This window comes from Anopheles ziemanni, chromosome 2, assembly GCF_943734765.1.
Source record: "Anopheles ziemanni chromosome 2, idAnoZiCoDA_A2_x.2, whole genome shotgun sequence".
Taxonomy (NCBI): Eukaryota; Metazoa; Arthropoda; class Insecta; order Diptera; family Culicidae; genus Anopheles; species Anopheles ziemanni.
Genome location: NC_080705.1, coordinates 1,983,817 through 1,998,407, shown reverse-complemented (window position 1 = coordinate 1,998,407; position 14,591 = coordinate 1,983,817). Strand labels below are relative to the sequence as shown.

Sequence of the window (14,591 nt, the reverse complement as noted above, 5' to 3'; positions counted from 1 at the left end):
GGAGTCATTAAGGACGATGGACACACGAAGCGCATGGGATGCAACCGAACGCAATTAATGTCGTTCCCTATTGCCTGCGTGTGCGGTCCTTGCGGGCTACTGTTTTTATCAACCGACCATTGGCTATTAGTAAGGACATCCATCGTCGGCCAAAATGAAGCACCACAGCACGTAAGCCATCGATATTTTACTCTCTTTCGCAGCAAAACTTTGCCGTAGCATCGGCGAGCCGCATCGATTCATCAACAAACGCTGCTTCCGGAATGGAGCCCGTGGAGCTAAATGCGATCGTTAAACAAAGTGAGTAATCAATAAATTTTTCATTACAAGACTCATTTCCCAGAAGTTATTGTCCCAGTGGAGAAGCATGGAATATGGGGAAAATGTATTATTGGTTTTCTCCTGTGCAACCGCGTGCGCACGGTGTAGTAAAGCAATACTATTGAGCGGTCAAATGATAAGATTTTGAAGGACTCTTTTCTTTGGGTCTGTTCTCACCGAATTAATTAATGCGTCAGTCCACAATTTGTTTAAGTATGTAAAGCCATATTATTTAATTTGTTATCAGTGATTTGGTCAAAAATAAGCCAAAAATGGTTCCGCTATTAGGAACGGTTCGTACTTGTTGCTGTACGGATCCCTAGATCTGTTGGATACTTAAAACAGTACCTGACAAAGCGGCTCAAGCAGTCGCGACATAAATTATTTGACTTTTTTTATTCGCGGGACATGTCTTTTAGTTGTTTTGTGGGGTAATATGATTTAATTTGAATTTTAAGTGCGTAATGTTTTACATGGTTCTATTATAAGGAACGGTTCGAACCTGTAGGTTCATATGCATATGGGGATCTCTAGATCTGTCAGCTGTCACTTGATCAGTCAGTTGGAGATTTGAAATCGTACCTGACCAAGCGAAGTTCGTGCATTCGCAAATTGCATTGTTTGTGTTTATAAAATCAGAAAATCACTGATTTAAAGTGTTTTGTAATTGCTTTGTGGCGTGAATGAAGACGGGTTGCATTTGTAGTGCATAATGGCAAAGAAATCGTCTCGAGTAAAGTAAGTAACGCTTCGTATACCGGAGACATGGAATTGCATTGTTGACGCTTTCTTCACGATCGTGTGTTTTATGCAGTGTCGCCGATTTGTTTCCGGATGATCAAAAACTAGTTTCGCGGAATTTGGGATGGAGAAATATAATCACCGTACGTAAAATTATCTCAGTCAAGTGGTTTGTTATGAATAAAGCATGTTTTTATACCGATTGTAGAAATATTCCTCTGCGGACAGAAACACAGATGAAACAGGCTTCATGGTACCTGACGCGCTGAAGATCTGGCAAAAGATTGATCATGATGAAGACACCTCATCCGCCTCCGACGTTCAGGAGGACGATGACGCAGGAAGCGACTCATCCTATGATTATAAGGATGTGCAAAAGCAGCTCAGTGTGGTTAAGAAGGAACGCAGTAAAAAGTGGCAAATGAATGGCCTAAGCAAAATTTTAAACGATGTCCATTTTAAGCTGGATACGGATGTTGTGAATGACTGGTTAAGTAAAAACATGCATAGCAGCAACAAGCAGGTGGTGGTAGGCCGAGAGTCACAAATTACGACACAGGAAGGCGACTCGACGATAAACTTATCCTGTGCATCTAACCTGACCATTGTAAACGGCGTCGACCAGAATGGTATTTTATCTGAGAACAGGTCCAACTATGAGATGTCGAGTGGCAACAAAAAGATTATTGTGCATCAGGTCGAAAAAACTATATTGACCACGGTAACCGAAATCACTACGGAAGGATATGGAAGTGCACACCATGGGCTGTCTTTTGGTTCGTTCCCAGGATTCAATGTGCCACCGTTGCCATTGTTTCAATGTGTCCAGGGGTTTAAAATACCAAATCCAATCGACCAACACCGGTTCTTAAATATCAATTTGCCGGCGCTTAAGGATTCAGCTTGTCACAAAAAGAACGAGAACATGAATGCTAAACGTGATAAAGAAAACGTCTCCCAAGAACACAAGTGTATTCAACGTAAATCTTCCCGTGTATTGCAAAAAGAAAGACAAAAGAAGGCTCCTAAAACAAATGTTAAGGAATCGGCTTGTCGGAATAATGGAAAGAAACAACACCAGCGAAAGAAGTCCTGTTCCGATGATGAAGAAGACTCGTTCGTATCGAGTTATGGTAGAACGTCGGATAAAAGACCACCATTACGACGAGGTACACGGCGAATCATTGAAGACAGTGTTAGTTCCAGTGACGATGAAGAAACACTCCAATCGAAACAAAAACAAATAATTGAAAAATCTATTCGGCAGGCCAATGAGCATACGGAAGCGAAAAAAACTGGCAAAGTCGATGCTAGCCTTTGCTCGCAGCAACAAGTAAAAGCTCTCGATATCCCATTTTCTGCAACTGCGAACAACAAAGCATCAGCTAATGACGTCAAACGAGATGCTGAATTTAGCATAATTATTAGCTCGAGCAACGATGAAAGTGTTGAACCAGCACCGAAGCAAAAGAATATTTCCGCGCATTGTAAGCCTGTTAACCCGGATAATAAATTAACCAAACTCACGAACTCGAGCAGCACGAAACCGGTGACAAATATCGCTAAACCATCAACTCAACAACAAACCATAAGCACAGCTCCATCGAATGCGTCGGACGGTAAACCAAAAGAACAGAAGCCAAATAAGCTTCCCGTGGAGGACATCGTTAGAGATTCTAACACAACGCCTGAACCTATGAAGGCTCAAAAATATTGCATGCCAGAATATTATCAGAAGCAGCTTTCCAAAGATGGACGGTGTGGCTATAAGATTGAGGGAATTGTCATTTATAAACCCAAAAACATTCCAGCCTCAGCAATGGAAGTTCCCTCGGTGGGAGGAGAGAAAATAGTAGTTACTGAACGGGATCTGGATTTAAGTGCCGTATGTGAAACTAGAAGGCACAACTTTACTGGCTTTAGAAAACATATTAATCGCAGCTCGACGCTGGTCTACTACATGACCGATTCCGAAGTTGAAACAGACGACGACGATGACGATCCGATAAGTAACTTTCATCCACTGGTTGTGTATGAATTTAAGCATTTCCCTGAAAACCCAAGGTAGACGAGAACTAGTGCAAACGAATGGACGGGAGCAATATTTTGGAAATGTTTTATTTTTAATCTGTTCAAAAACTCCTTAAAAGAGTTGAATTATCTGTAAAGTATACTGCAACGTATAAATAGATAGACGTTTTATTGTTCTGACATATTCGAATTGGTATTTGTTCATAAACACTTCTTGACTTCGTGTTTGCTCAATCGTTTTTGTTGTTCACCTTTGTCGTCCATCGATATTATTCGTTTGAGTAAGGATTAGTGCTCACTTCCTTTCCATTTCTCAACCATCCCGAAAAGCGTTTCGTTTGGCCTCATTTTGTGTCCAGATTTTCGCAATACCCATGTTGCGTAAATCATGCGTAATCGGTTACCAAGGAAAATTAAGCTTAGAAAGTAGTAGGCCGGTAACGTGCTCTAACAGAAGGACCGCGTGTTACTGAATTGTGTTGAACGAATACTGAACGCTTACTATAGTAATTTTCTTTAATGTTACCATAATGTATTGTACAAAATTTTATTTAGCTTCATTTGAGTATTGCTGAGAAAATCAACATCGCATTCATCACATACTGTACGTCTGCTCATCTTCTTCGTCTACGATCGTAACTTGGATTCCTTATCAGATGTCCACTGGTGCCATCGTTTTTCACTTCGATCCTTCGAATCTTGCCCAGCATCGGGGCCGCCGTTGGCAAATGCACAAGAGGCGGAGGGGGCGGACCGGTCGGTTGTTCCGTGTTGAGAACGTTGGAAAAATCCTCCTCTTCCCTGCCCTCCGGTTGCCCCACCATCATCTCCCGGTAATCGTCATTCGGAGGATCCTCCGTCGAGATGATGAAGGTAGTTGTCGATGGGACGGAGGATGTTCGGAAGTTTGCTACCGCCGGTGATGTGGCGGTACCACCATCGTTCTCATCTTCCGTCCTCATGGTCGATGGAGCGGCTGTACTGCTACTGGAAGCTTCCGTTCCGGCGCTGCCTCGTTGCAACTCCGCATCAATATCTTCGAGAGTAATCGGACCGGCAGACGAAGGCGAGTCCATAGGCTTCGGTTTGTCCGGTCCCGCCTCTGTCGTCACATATTTGACCGGGTACGGTTGATTCTGATTATACCGATCGTCATTGTCCTCCAGCGTGTTGCCGTTGACTTCATCGTTGTCCGGGACGGCGCTGGGTATCGCAATCGAACCCTGTTTGGCTCCCTTGGCACGTTGCTGCTTCATCTTTTCTTCCATTTCTTGGAACTTGAGTGCAAGATACCTGTAAGTGAAGTGAAATGAAATATAGCTCGCATTTTTCACCTTCGATGAGTGAAGGTTTGTCATACTTATCAACCAATGGGCCACTGTAATCCTCGGGGAATTTCGGAGTGAAAGGAAGGATATACTTGTACAAACGTTCGTTAAGCACGTACAGTTGTGCCGTTGTGGAGCATTTCACATTAAACCACCAGTCACATGTCAATGCGACCTGGAACGGAGATATCATGGTAAAACGGTAAGATCTGCGTGTGTTCTGCATGATCGTGCAACTCACCTGACTAAAGATGGTTCCATTCGGGCAAAGAAAGGAAGCCTTGCCTCCGTTGAGGTCACAGTAATGCCACACCTGGCAGTTGGTTTCCGGATCGCCAAAGAATCCCTTGTACCGTTGATCCTTACACTTGAAGCTCGTCTCGGGGATTTCGGCAAGCGCAGGGTAGTCGATACCGGGTTTGCCCGTATTCGGTCCGGGGGAAACTATCTTGTTGATCAACATCGGTGGCCCGTTGCGGTATTTGTCGGCGTCGACGTACGTTTCCGGCTCGACGGTGGTGTAGTTCGGTCGACTGTAGTGCGTCCCAGGGTCAACCGCTGCCTGCCGGGTATCATCCTCGTCCTGACCATGGTGGTGACCGTTTTCTTTCAAATTGTTAAGTATCTTCACCAACGTTCGAATGGAGTTATCTATGTTGTCCGGCGTGAGCGTCCTCGGCAGCAAGTTGCTGTCCTGTAAACTCTTCAGCAGGTCCGACAGTGAAGCGGTCGTTGCCGCTCCTCCATGTTCCTTCTCTCGCTCGACGATCGGTGCCAACGGGATCGGTCTCGGTTTGTGTTGGTTCGGATGGCGCATCGATTGCGGATAGAAACGCTGGCGTTCCGTGTACTCGGTACGATTGTGCCGCGGCGGTTTCGGATGGGTATACACCGGGTAGGACGGCGTCTCGTGGTACACCGGGGGAGCGGCGGTTGTTACCGGAGTGGTCGAATAAAACACCGGCTTCGGTGTGGTGTTGGAAATCGTTGAAATCAATTGTGGATGTGCGAATGGGTACGCCGGATCCGGGGCAACGTTCTGTTGGTGATGGGGCTGGTGTTGCTGCTTCGCTGGCACTTTGTAGAGCTTATAGTTTGCACCCAGGAAGTACTGACCAGCGCCGGTCGGAGGTTTACTGGCCACGACCTCCTTCACTACCATCTTTTGGGCGTGTTGTTGGGGCAGAATTGTTTCGGTTAAATGCTGTCGGGTTGGTGGTACGGATTGTACCTTGCTTGGAACGACTCCATGCTCGGGGACCTTGTACACATGTGGGCCAACGTGATAGTACGGATTGACGACTGGGTGCTCCACGGGATGTTGTGGTTCAGCAGATATTCTTACCGGTACCACTCCAACTATACGAGGTCTTGTATAACCTTTAAGATGGGAAAAATATGCTGTAAATCTCTCCTTAAAAAAACACCTTTTAAATACTTACCACTGTGATTGGAGTGTTGTTTTCGTCCGTCATGGGTACTTGGCTTCTCCTTGTAGTAAACCTGGTAAGGCACCGGCGTCGGTGTTGCCGCAACCGGAATCTTCGGTTTTTCGTAGTAAAACTTCGGTACCGTTTTCACCAACACGTACGGCGACGGAGGGAAACCTTCCGCGGGATGGCCACGGTTATCGTGTACCGGAGCGCCATGATCGTACGATTGGTAGTCCAACGCGGACGGTTGTTCCGTTACGGGACCCTTCACGTACGTCACCTGTACGAGTCCTTCCTGCTCCCCTCGTGCGCTTTCTTGATGGTTATGTGCGTTCGAAGAACTCGAACTAACACCGGCTGAGCTGCTACTGGTCATCGGCGTGAACGGGCCCGGAATGGTGTTCGAGGGTAAGAACGGATTAATCCGGTTCTTTTTATATACCGGAACGCTTTGATACTGGGAGGAACGTAGGAACGCATTTAGGGAAAATGGAGTATTTAACAAAAACATTATCTCTTTTACTTACCAGCGCCGGTTTTCTCGAAGGTGAGTGGTCTACCGGGGCGTTCGGAAGGTAAAACTTCCCACCCCCTGATGCGGGACTGCGTTCGTCTTCGTCCGGATGTGGTTGAGATTTGGTGTGAATTTCAATGCCGTACACTTTCGCCGGGAGGACAGCGAACCGTTGCGGCGGAACTGGCTCGTACGAAGGTTCTCGCTCGCGTGGAATGACGGCGTACTTGGGCCGTTCGTACAACTCCGGCCCATGATCGCTGGAGGATGCGGAGCTTAACACCGAGTACGATGTGGCCGAATGCGGTTGCGCAGGAGAATGTTGCTGTTGTGCTTGTGGTGATGTACCGACACTGTCCACCTTCACGGGCGTTTGATGCCGATGGTTGTACTCGTACGTGAACGGGTTGATGTTGACCGGTACGAGCTTCGCTTGCGTACCATAGTACGGCTTACGGTGGTGGAGTGCCGGCCGGGGCGATTGGTATTCATACGCTACCGGGTCTTCTTGTGGCCGGTAGATCGTTTGCTGCTGTTGTTGTTGCGGTTTGCTGGGTTTTTGGGAATAGTAACTGGGTCGATTGTCTGACGGCTCACGCAAGGGGACATTCTGTGGGGAGGTGGATGTTTCGGGAAAAACGTGTTGTAAGGGGGATTATCAGAAACATAAATCAGTCGTCCATGATACACACGAAGTAGGCGGGGGAAAAAAAAGGTAAAAGGCGAGCAAATATGGAAATGATGGAAAGGAAATAGATCAAACGTTAAAACGTGATAGAGCCCTTTCGCAATTGCATTAAGCTTTTTAATCTCAATTCTTTCCCGAGCCTCCGATCGTCGACCGTGGACGACGGATACGTGTATTGTCCGCCGCGTCGGTTACATAAATAACGATTTATGCTCTATTTATTCTTTCCTTCTGGCTCCGCTCTCCTTTTACGATCGCGCCGGGGGAACCGGGGGCGAGTTTTAATCCTAGCAATCTGCATACATAAGGCAATACTCACGATCGGCCTATAATTATAGACTTGATTGAACGACGGCTGATAGCCGTCCGCGCTATCGGTTCCCGCCGACGGCGACGGCGGCGCTGCCGTCGACGTTACGTAGTACTGCATGTACGGGATCAACCTTCGCTGCCGATCGCCGCCGTTGCTGGAGGAAGCATTGTGGAGCTGGTGTCCGTCCACGGACAAAGGACCCATCGTCGCGCCCTTCCCGGTATCCTTTGTCTGGCCATCGCCGGCAACTAGCCGTATCGTCGTTCCTTCTAATCCGATGATGCACAGAACTGGTAAGAAGAAGAAGCAGTAAGTAAACACGTTAATGTGCGGGAAAATTGTGGGGCAATTTTTCGTTGCTCTTCACTCTTGTTTTGGTAATCGCCGAAAAAAATGGTGAAAAATGGGAAATTATTGTCCCCTTCACGCGCCGCGTGCGGTTCATCGATTCAACCCACCCGTGACCACCCTCCCCGGCGGCCTTTGGTCACGCTCATTTTCATCACACAGTTTCGGGGGCTTTTCCGTTCGCTGGTTGGGGGGCTTTTCTTTTTTTATGTTTTTGTTTTGGCGCGCCCGGCAGAAAACCTCCTCACCCGCATCGGCGTTAGATGGCCGTGAGATGGCCGGCGCCCATCAAGGCTGCTGTCAATACCGTTCAAAGACACAACGACATTAAAAAAAACCACCCGAAAACCGTTACTCAATCACACTCAACGCACATTCTGCTCGGTTCACGATCGCATGCGGCGCCTGGTTGTGTTTCTCGGTGTTTTTCTTCGGCTCGGTGATGCGGTGTGTTAATGGATAATCGGTTTCCTTCTCCGCGTTGATGGCTTATTTTAGAAATTTTCTTGTGACCCCCGTGCTTTCGTGAGTGCGTGTGTGTGGGGATTAAATTAATAATTCTGTGAGACGGTGCTCGGTGCTCAAACTCAATCAATTACGGGGCCTCACAGAAAAACGGTGGTGGGGTTTGGAATGTTTCTAATTGCAGAATTTATGGTGTGTGACCGGTTCGAACGATCGATCGTATTTCGTCTTCGCCCGCGAAAGATGCTGGTGCAATAACGGTTTTTTTTGCAAATTGACAACGTTTAAACACGTGGTGCGCCGGATGGCAAAAAGATCGCCGTCGAAATGCGTGGTTGGTGAGAAATTATCGTCAATTTTCAGGTCACATTCTGACCGCTCGAGATGTTGGTTTTTCTTTTCTTTTGAACCCATCGTGGTTTTGCCTTTATTCTTGCGCATGGGGTTATGTTTGCGTCACACACCGATCGACTCTTTGTGAACCCAATCTAAACCCCCGGTCCGTCCGTGCCATAAATGGCAAACAGCAATTGCAGTTTAAGTGCTGCTTCCAGTGCTCTAGAAAAGATTAATCCAATGGCCGCTTATTACTAGACGGCTTTGTGACCACTCGTCGACGACAACCTCCCTCATCCCCTTCCCCCGTCGGCTTTAAGGGTAGAATTGCCCTCGGGGTGATTGGCGTGGGCTGAAGCACCACCCAGCCCTGCCAGCAGTTGGAGGTGAAGGATTTTCTCAGCTTTTGTGTTCCGCCTGCTCTTGTGTGTGTGTGTACATGTTTGTGTGTTTTAGACCCCTTTTTCCTTTAGAGATCGCTTGTAGCGACAGCCAGTAGTCGTCGTCGTCGGGGCGAACAAAGGGAAACTTCGTGCCATTGGTGACCTTGTGTTCTGGAGTTTACCACTCGCCCGGATGCTGTCTTGTCGGCAGAACCCTACTGCTGTTCCCACGTCGTCACGCGGCGGTGGCGCGATGCCGAGATCCATGATCTAAGATCTTCAAGATCACGAGCAACCACGAAATAATAAAATCATTATTTGAGCCACTTCGGTCTGTTTCGGAGCGTTTAGAAAGACTTGTGGCCAATTAACTTGTTCAATTGAAAAGCGTGCACACACCACCTGGTGAGCTCGCCTTTGATTTGTTCGACCGGATGACTTCTCGCCGAGCTTTTCCGTCCCACGATCGGTGAACGATCACTGCGCGAGAGAAATCTCTCACTTTTCACGCGGTGGAATCTTCGAACGCACTTCGCGTTCAACACACACGTGGAGATGCTGAACACAGCTGATCAGCGCCTTACGTGAAAACTCTCTTTCTCTCCTCCGCTTTCTTGGCTTGTTTTCGCGCGCGCGCTCTCGGGCCTGACCTTGCGATCGGTCAACGGCGCATCACGAGCATGGCATCTTGTAAAACGGCAAGGCACCATCAGGCAGCAGGCAAGGGCACTTACTGCAATCAAGAGACGGCGCAGGGAAAAACTGGGTCACAAGCACACTCGGCGCACGAGTAATCACAGCCACAGCCGGAGGACAACACCGATCGCAAGGTGATAAACGCAACGCGCAGGTGTTGGCAGGTGCTGGTGATGATGCTGCCGGTGGAAAACGGGCATGAAATATGCTTCTCCCAACCACACAATGTAAAGGGGGTTGTATTAAGAAAGGAAAACCATACTAACCGAAATGCATACGACAACTTTTTCAACAAAGTCCGGGCGGGAACTCGTTTAGGCGCAAAACTTTCCCTTTTTCCTGCGGGACGTTTCGTTTACTTTTGACAAATCACATCAAGAGTGAAAAACCTGAATTAGGAGGCAAAATATCGGTATATGGTGTGCTTGAACGGGGAAGAAAACCAACCGACGATGGAAATAATACAAATTGACATGGCAGCAATCAAACGCCAAGTCGCGTCACATCTTTCATCGCGTGTCGCTCTACTTTCCCCGGGCCGTTCAGCAAAAAAAATCGGGCCCATTGGTATTCCTTCCTGTCCCACCTCTCTTTCCCCTCTAATAGGGGGAGGCGGAAGGGTGCGAGAGGGGATCTGAAGGGAATTCAAAACAAAACCACACGAAACCAGTTCTTTTTTTGTCGATTGCGGAACTAACTTTTTTTTTTATCCAACGGTGTGCGGTGCTTTTCGCAGTTCCAGTAGGGCAAGTAGTCAGCATCCTCCGCCTTACCTTACCCTACCGGTCCATTCCGAATCGACCGGACAGATGGAACGGTTGCTGCCGGGTCGCGCAGTGAGAGAGAATGGCTTTCCGGAGAAAGTCACACTATTGTGTGCCGTAAAATCTTATAATTACAAGACACAATTTATCGACCTAAAGAATGAATCCCGCAACCTTCCGCCAGGGGGTAGCCATAGAGAGAGAGAGGGAGAGATGGGTCAGGCCTCTGTTTATATGGCACACGGGAAAGGTAGTAATTAGTTTCAGCAAACGACTTCCAAGCAACCTAATTAAACGATTTATACAAGTTTTTTTTTGGTGTGTTGTGTGTTTTTGTTTCGGGTTTCAGAACGGACTATGCTAAGCAGCATACAAATATAGCCATATTTTCTGCCGGAGGAGGAAATCCGACACACAATCCGTCGCGGTTTTTCTGCCTCGGGCTGTGGTCTTTTTTTTTCTTTTCTTGTGCCTTCCGTTGCATTTTGGGATCTTATCTTTTATTGGCTTTTGAGGTTTTTGATCGTTTCGACTGTTTATGTCTTTCTCCTGTTCCGAGGAAAGAAATCTTCCGGATCTTTCTGTATCCCGCCCCCCGGGGCGGGGATGAACTTCTCTGTTTACCCCTTTCTTTTCGGTTATTTTTCGCGAAGATTGTTTACGGCCCGTCAATTATACGTTTGATGCCCGGGGTGCGATAGTTTGCAGCTTTTTTCGGTTTACTCTTTGTTTGGTTTTTGTCCGAATCCTATCATTTCCAGGTTCACTCCCAGAACATTATGCAAACGAAAACAAATACATCAATCATCTATCGTTTGTATTGTGCTTCTAACTGCACATTTTCCCTCCCCCCCTAATGGAGGATCCCGTGCGATAAGAAAACTATCTTCTTTGTTTTCTCTAATGGCTCTAAACGGGAACATCCGCTTCTGGTTTTTTGTGTGTGTGTTGCTGCTCCAATAAAGATAAGAATAGGAAGACCATTTACTTCAAGCTTCGTCAAAGATGAAACGCCCGCGGGGAATAATTAAAACCAGTGCGGAAGGTGGCCAAATTAAAACACACACCTTGGCAATCCATTGTGCTCGCAAACAATCAATCACAAAAATATCACTATCTCCCATGCATGGGGTGCTGCGCCGAACTGCATTTCCTCGTTATCTCACAGCCTCGGCCGTTCCTCTTGCATCGGAGTGTTTGGCGGGCCCCTCTTACGTGGCATTAAGCCACTTTTTTCCTCCTCCCTTCTCCCGTTGGTCGCTCTTTTTCTGTTGTTTTCCAACCTTGTTTGCATTGCGCACCACCACGTTCGAAAGGGGTAAGGATGGTGGATGGTGGTGGTGATGTATGTTGGAACCGAAGGCGCCCGCGCACGACACGCACTTCAAACTTTTCCGCGATTCCACGCCGCCGCCGGGGCCGCATGTCACATATTTCACTACCACCACCAGCAGCAGCAGCAGCGCTCCTCTAGCATCCGACGTGAGATGTTTGTCTTTTCCCTCATTTTCATCCCCGGCATGCGGCACTGTTGCCTCGGGAGTCCAATATTGCAAGGCTCGTTATTTCACACTCCATTTTTTTTCGGTTTCATTTCGTTCGGTTGGTTTTACATTTCGCAGCCCAACAGAGAGTTGGAGTCGTGTGTCGACGGGGAGTGAGAGACGGGGGGCACATACACCGCCGCAGCCCGGGCGCCGATGCAAAACAGTGTATGAGATAGTTTTCAGCCCTCCCCCGTTCACCCGTTATGCGCCTTCGCTATGCTGCCTCGCAGCAGCACCACGAGCTTATGATGCTTTCGAAGCGCTGGCTCGTGTCCGGGTGTTTTTTTTTGTTTCTGTGTTCGGTGCCGGAGGGGGGGGGGTCGGCGGATGGGATGCAGTGTTTGCGTTCGGGCAAACGTTGCGTTACGTTTGCCGAAGGAGCATAAGCACCCACACCTGCATCCCACCCCCTCACTGAAGAGCCGCTTCTTGGCGAACCTGACATTTAGACGATCGTGGCGAATGCACAAAAACAAAATTATACTCTGCTAACACATTTGCTTAATTCTTGACTTTCTTTTCCTGGTTTTCGGGGGACTTTGTCTTGTTCGATCGTATCTGCATACTGTTCCAGTCCAAATAAGGTGATTTATGATTCAAGATAAATTTACAACATGTTTTACATCGTGTGGTCCAAAACAAAGTAAAGGAAGATTGAATCTTGTGAATTTGAAACCGTCCCGATAATGATAAATAGTTAGTCAAGCTAGTGACGCATTAAACCAGGGATGTCAAACCTGCGGCCATTGGATTCTTGATTATTGGCTTTCGTTTGAATAGCAAAACATTTTTTGTTAATGGTTTCACAAACTGCGAATTGCAAAAAAACCTGAGCGAACGTCAAATTATTCAATTTCTATAAGAAAGTGATATAAAACATTATTCCTCATACACAGGAGGTGTTACACAGATGTTTAGATAAAACCAAATAAATAGTTTTAATAGAAAATAAACATGCTGAACTACAAGAGCATTCTAAATAAAATAACAGGTATGGAGCAATAAGTTAGCTATAGCAATAATTCACCATTACTTTTCTTAAAGCTTTACCAAAATGCACAATAGTGTTGAACTGCAACATATATTTCAATAAACTTGATTTAAATCCGTTTAAATTTGGAAAATGATTGAGCAAGAAACCTTCTCTTTTGCTCGAAATTGTAAATTTTATACGAAGAAATATTTTAAAAGTGTATTGACTGTTAAGATATAACCACACTGACAAGAACATAGTTTTCATCAATCCAATCAATTCTACGTTTTGGCCCGCAAACATATTTTGGGACGAAATGCGGCCCACGAGGTCATACGAGTTTGACATCACTGCATTAAACAGTATAATTTCGACTCTTGTGTTAAAGAAGAATTGATACAATTTACAAAACAAATATTTTCCTCTAACTTAAGTTAAAAATAAAATCCATATATGCATTTCCCAACAGCAACAGAAGTGGAAAGATTTATGGATTTTAATAAAAAAATATTCTCCCCCAAATTGAAGTGAATAATTAAGTCCACCCTTCAGACGCATTCCGCTGCATAATTGCTACTCCACCATAATAGAAGGAAGTGTCATTAAAAACTGCATACATACACACACACGCACACACAAAAACCAACTCGAGCTAATGGGCTACGATTTCCAATTCAAAACGGCCACTTCCACCACACCGTGGCATGTCAAAGGAGTTGAACGATCACTTGAATGCCAGCTGGGCCTGGTGCGCTGCCCTGCAGCCTCTCGAGCTAGTGTGGCCTGCTGGTTAGTGGCGGTTTCCCTTCGAAACATTTAAATGCGCCAGCGTGCGCGGAGCAGGAACTGGATGCATTTTATTACGACACTTGCAACATGACACATGGATGGCAAGGGTAGGATAGAGTGGCTGCATTTTCCCCCCCGTGCATTCCCACCGTTGGCAATTTGTCCACCAACCACAAACCGCAGTTTGGCACACGTTCTCCCGTGGCCGACCTACCTGTGACCATGAATAGTGGCAGCGTTCGTTGCCTCATCCATCGTTGATGTCTTGCGTTCATGTTGTCGCTTAGAACGTGAACGCGTTCGCTTCCTCCCGCGTGCGCTAGAACTGTCACTCGTCGAGGATCAAACTACTGCTGCTTGACTTGGCAATTAAATGCAACTCCGTTTGGCACTGAGATGTGTGTGTGTGTGTATTTCACGCTGCTTGCGCGTAGGTTGCGCGCGGGCACTCTATCTTTTCGACGCTCGATATGCAACAGCATACACACGATGGTGCAACACTGGTTCAAGGAAGTGCAGCAGGCACAGGCGATCGGCTGTGAGAGAGTGAAAGTGTCGTTATCGTATCACTCGCATCGCGGGAGATTGTAACTTTCCGTCGTCGAACCACTCAAACGGCACATTACCGACGAAGGCTGCAGCTGAAGATCACCGGACCGGCAGCATATTGCCGTTAACCGCGCGTGTGTGTGCACTACAACACTTCACTAGGGCTCGCAATGCTATGCAGATGCACCACCACCCGAGAGATGCGCGATCGCTGCCCGCACGAACGTAATGGCATAACACCGCGTGCAGAACAGGACGAACACCACGCGACGATTACGACACACGATCTTTAATGGAAGGAAAAGCTTTTTTCACCCCCCGCAATTACACCGTTTTGCACTGCTGCAATGCTGCGGCGCCAACATTCAAACT

At 47.0% G+C, this 14,591-nt stretch overlaps 2 protein-coding genes across 2 annotated transcripts; one reads left to right on the top strand and one right to left on the bottom strand.

Annotated features, from left to right (window-relative positions):
* The first annotated feature begins 922 nt into the window (after nucleotides 1-922).
* On the top strand, nucleotides 923-3,192 carry LOC131282992 (uncharacterized). The gene is made up of 3 exons (XM_058312551.1): nucleotides 923-1,059; nucleotides 1,136-1,205; nucleotides 1,271-3,192. Exons 1-3 carry the CDS (start codon nucleotides 1,034-1,036, stop codon nucleotides 3,128-3,130), a joined length of 1,956 nt encoding a protein of 651 aa, XP_058168534.1. The 5' UTR covers nucleotides 923-1,033; the 3' UTR covers nucleotides 3,131-3,192.
* A 515-nt stretch (nucleotides 3,193-3,707) lies between these two features.
* On the bottom strand, nucleotides 3,708-13,945 carry LOC131281564 (adhesive plaque matrix protein). Its single transcript, XM_058310906.1, has 7 exons — nucleotides 13,885-13,945; nucleotides 7,376-7,659; nucleotides 6,382-6,978; nucleotides 5,864-6,311; nucleotides 4,663-5,801; nucleotides 4,454-4,596; nucleotides 3,708-4,386 (listed from the first exon to the last, which is right to left on the bottom strand). The coding sequence occupies exons 1-7, from the start codon at nucleotides 13,943-13,945 to the stop codon at nucleotides 3,708-3,710; spliced, it is 3,351 nt and encodes a 1,116-aa protein (XP_058166889.1).
* Nucleotides 13,946-14,591: the final 646 nt, after the last annotated feature.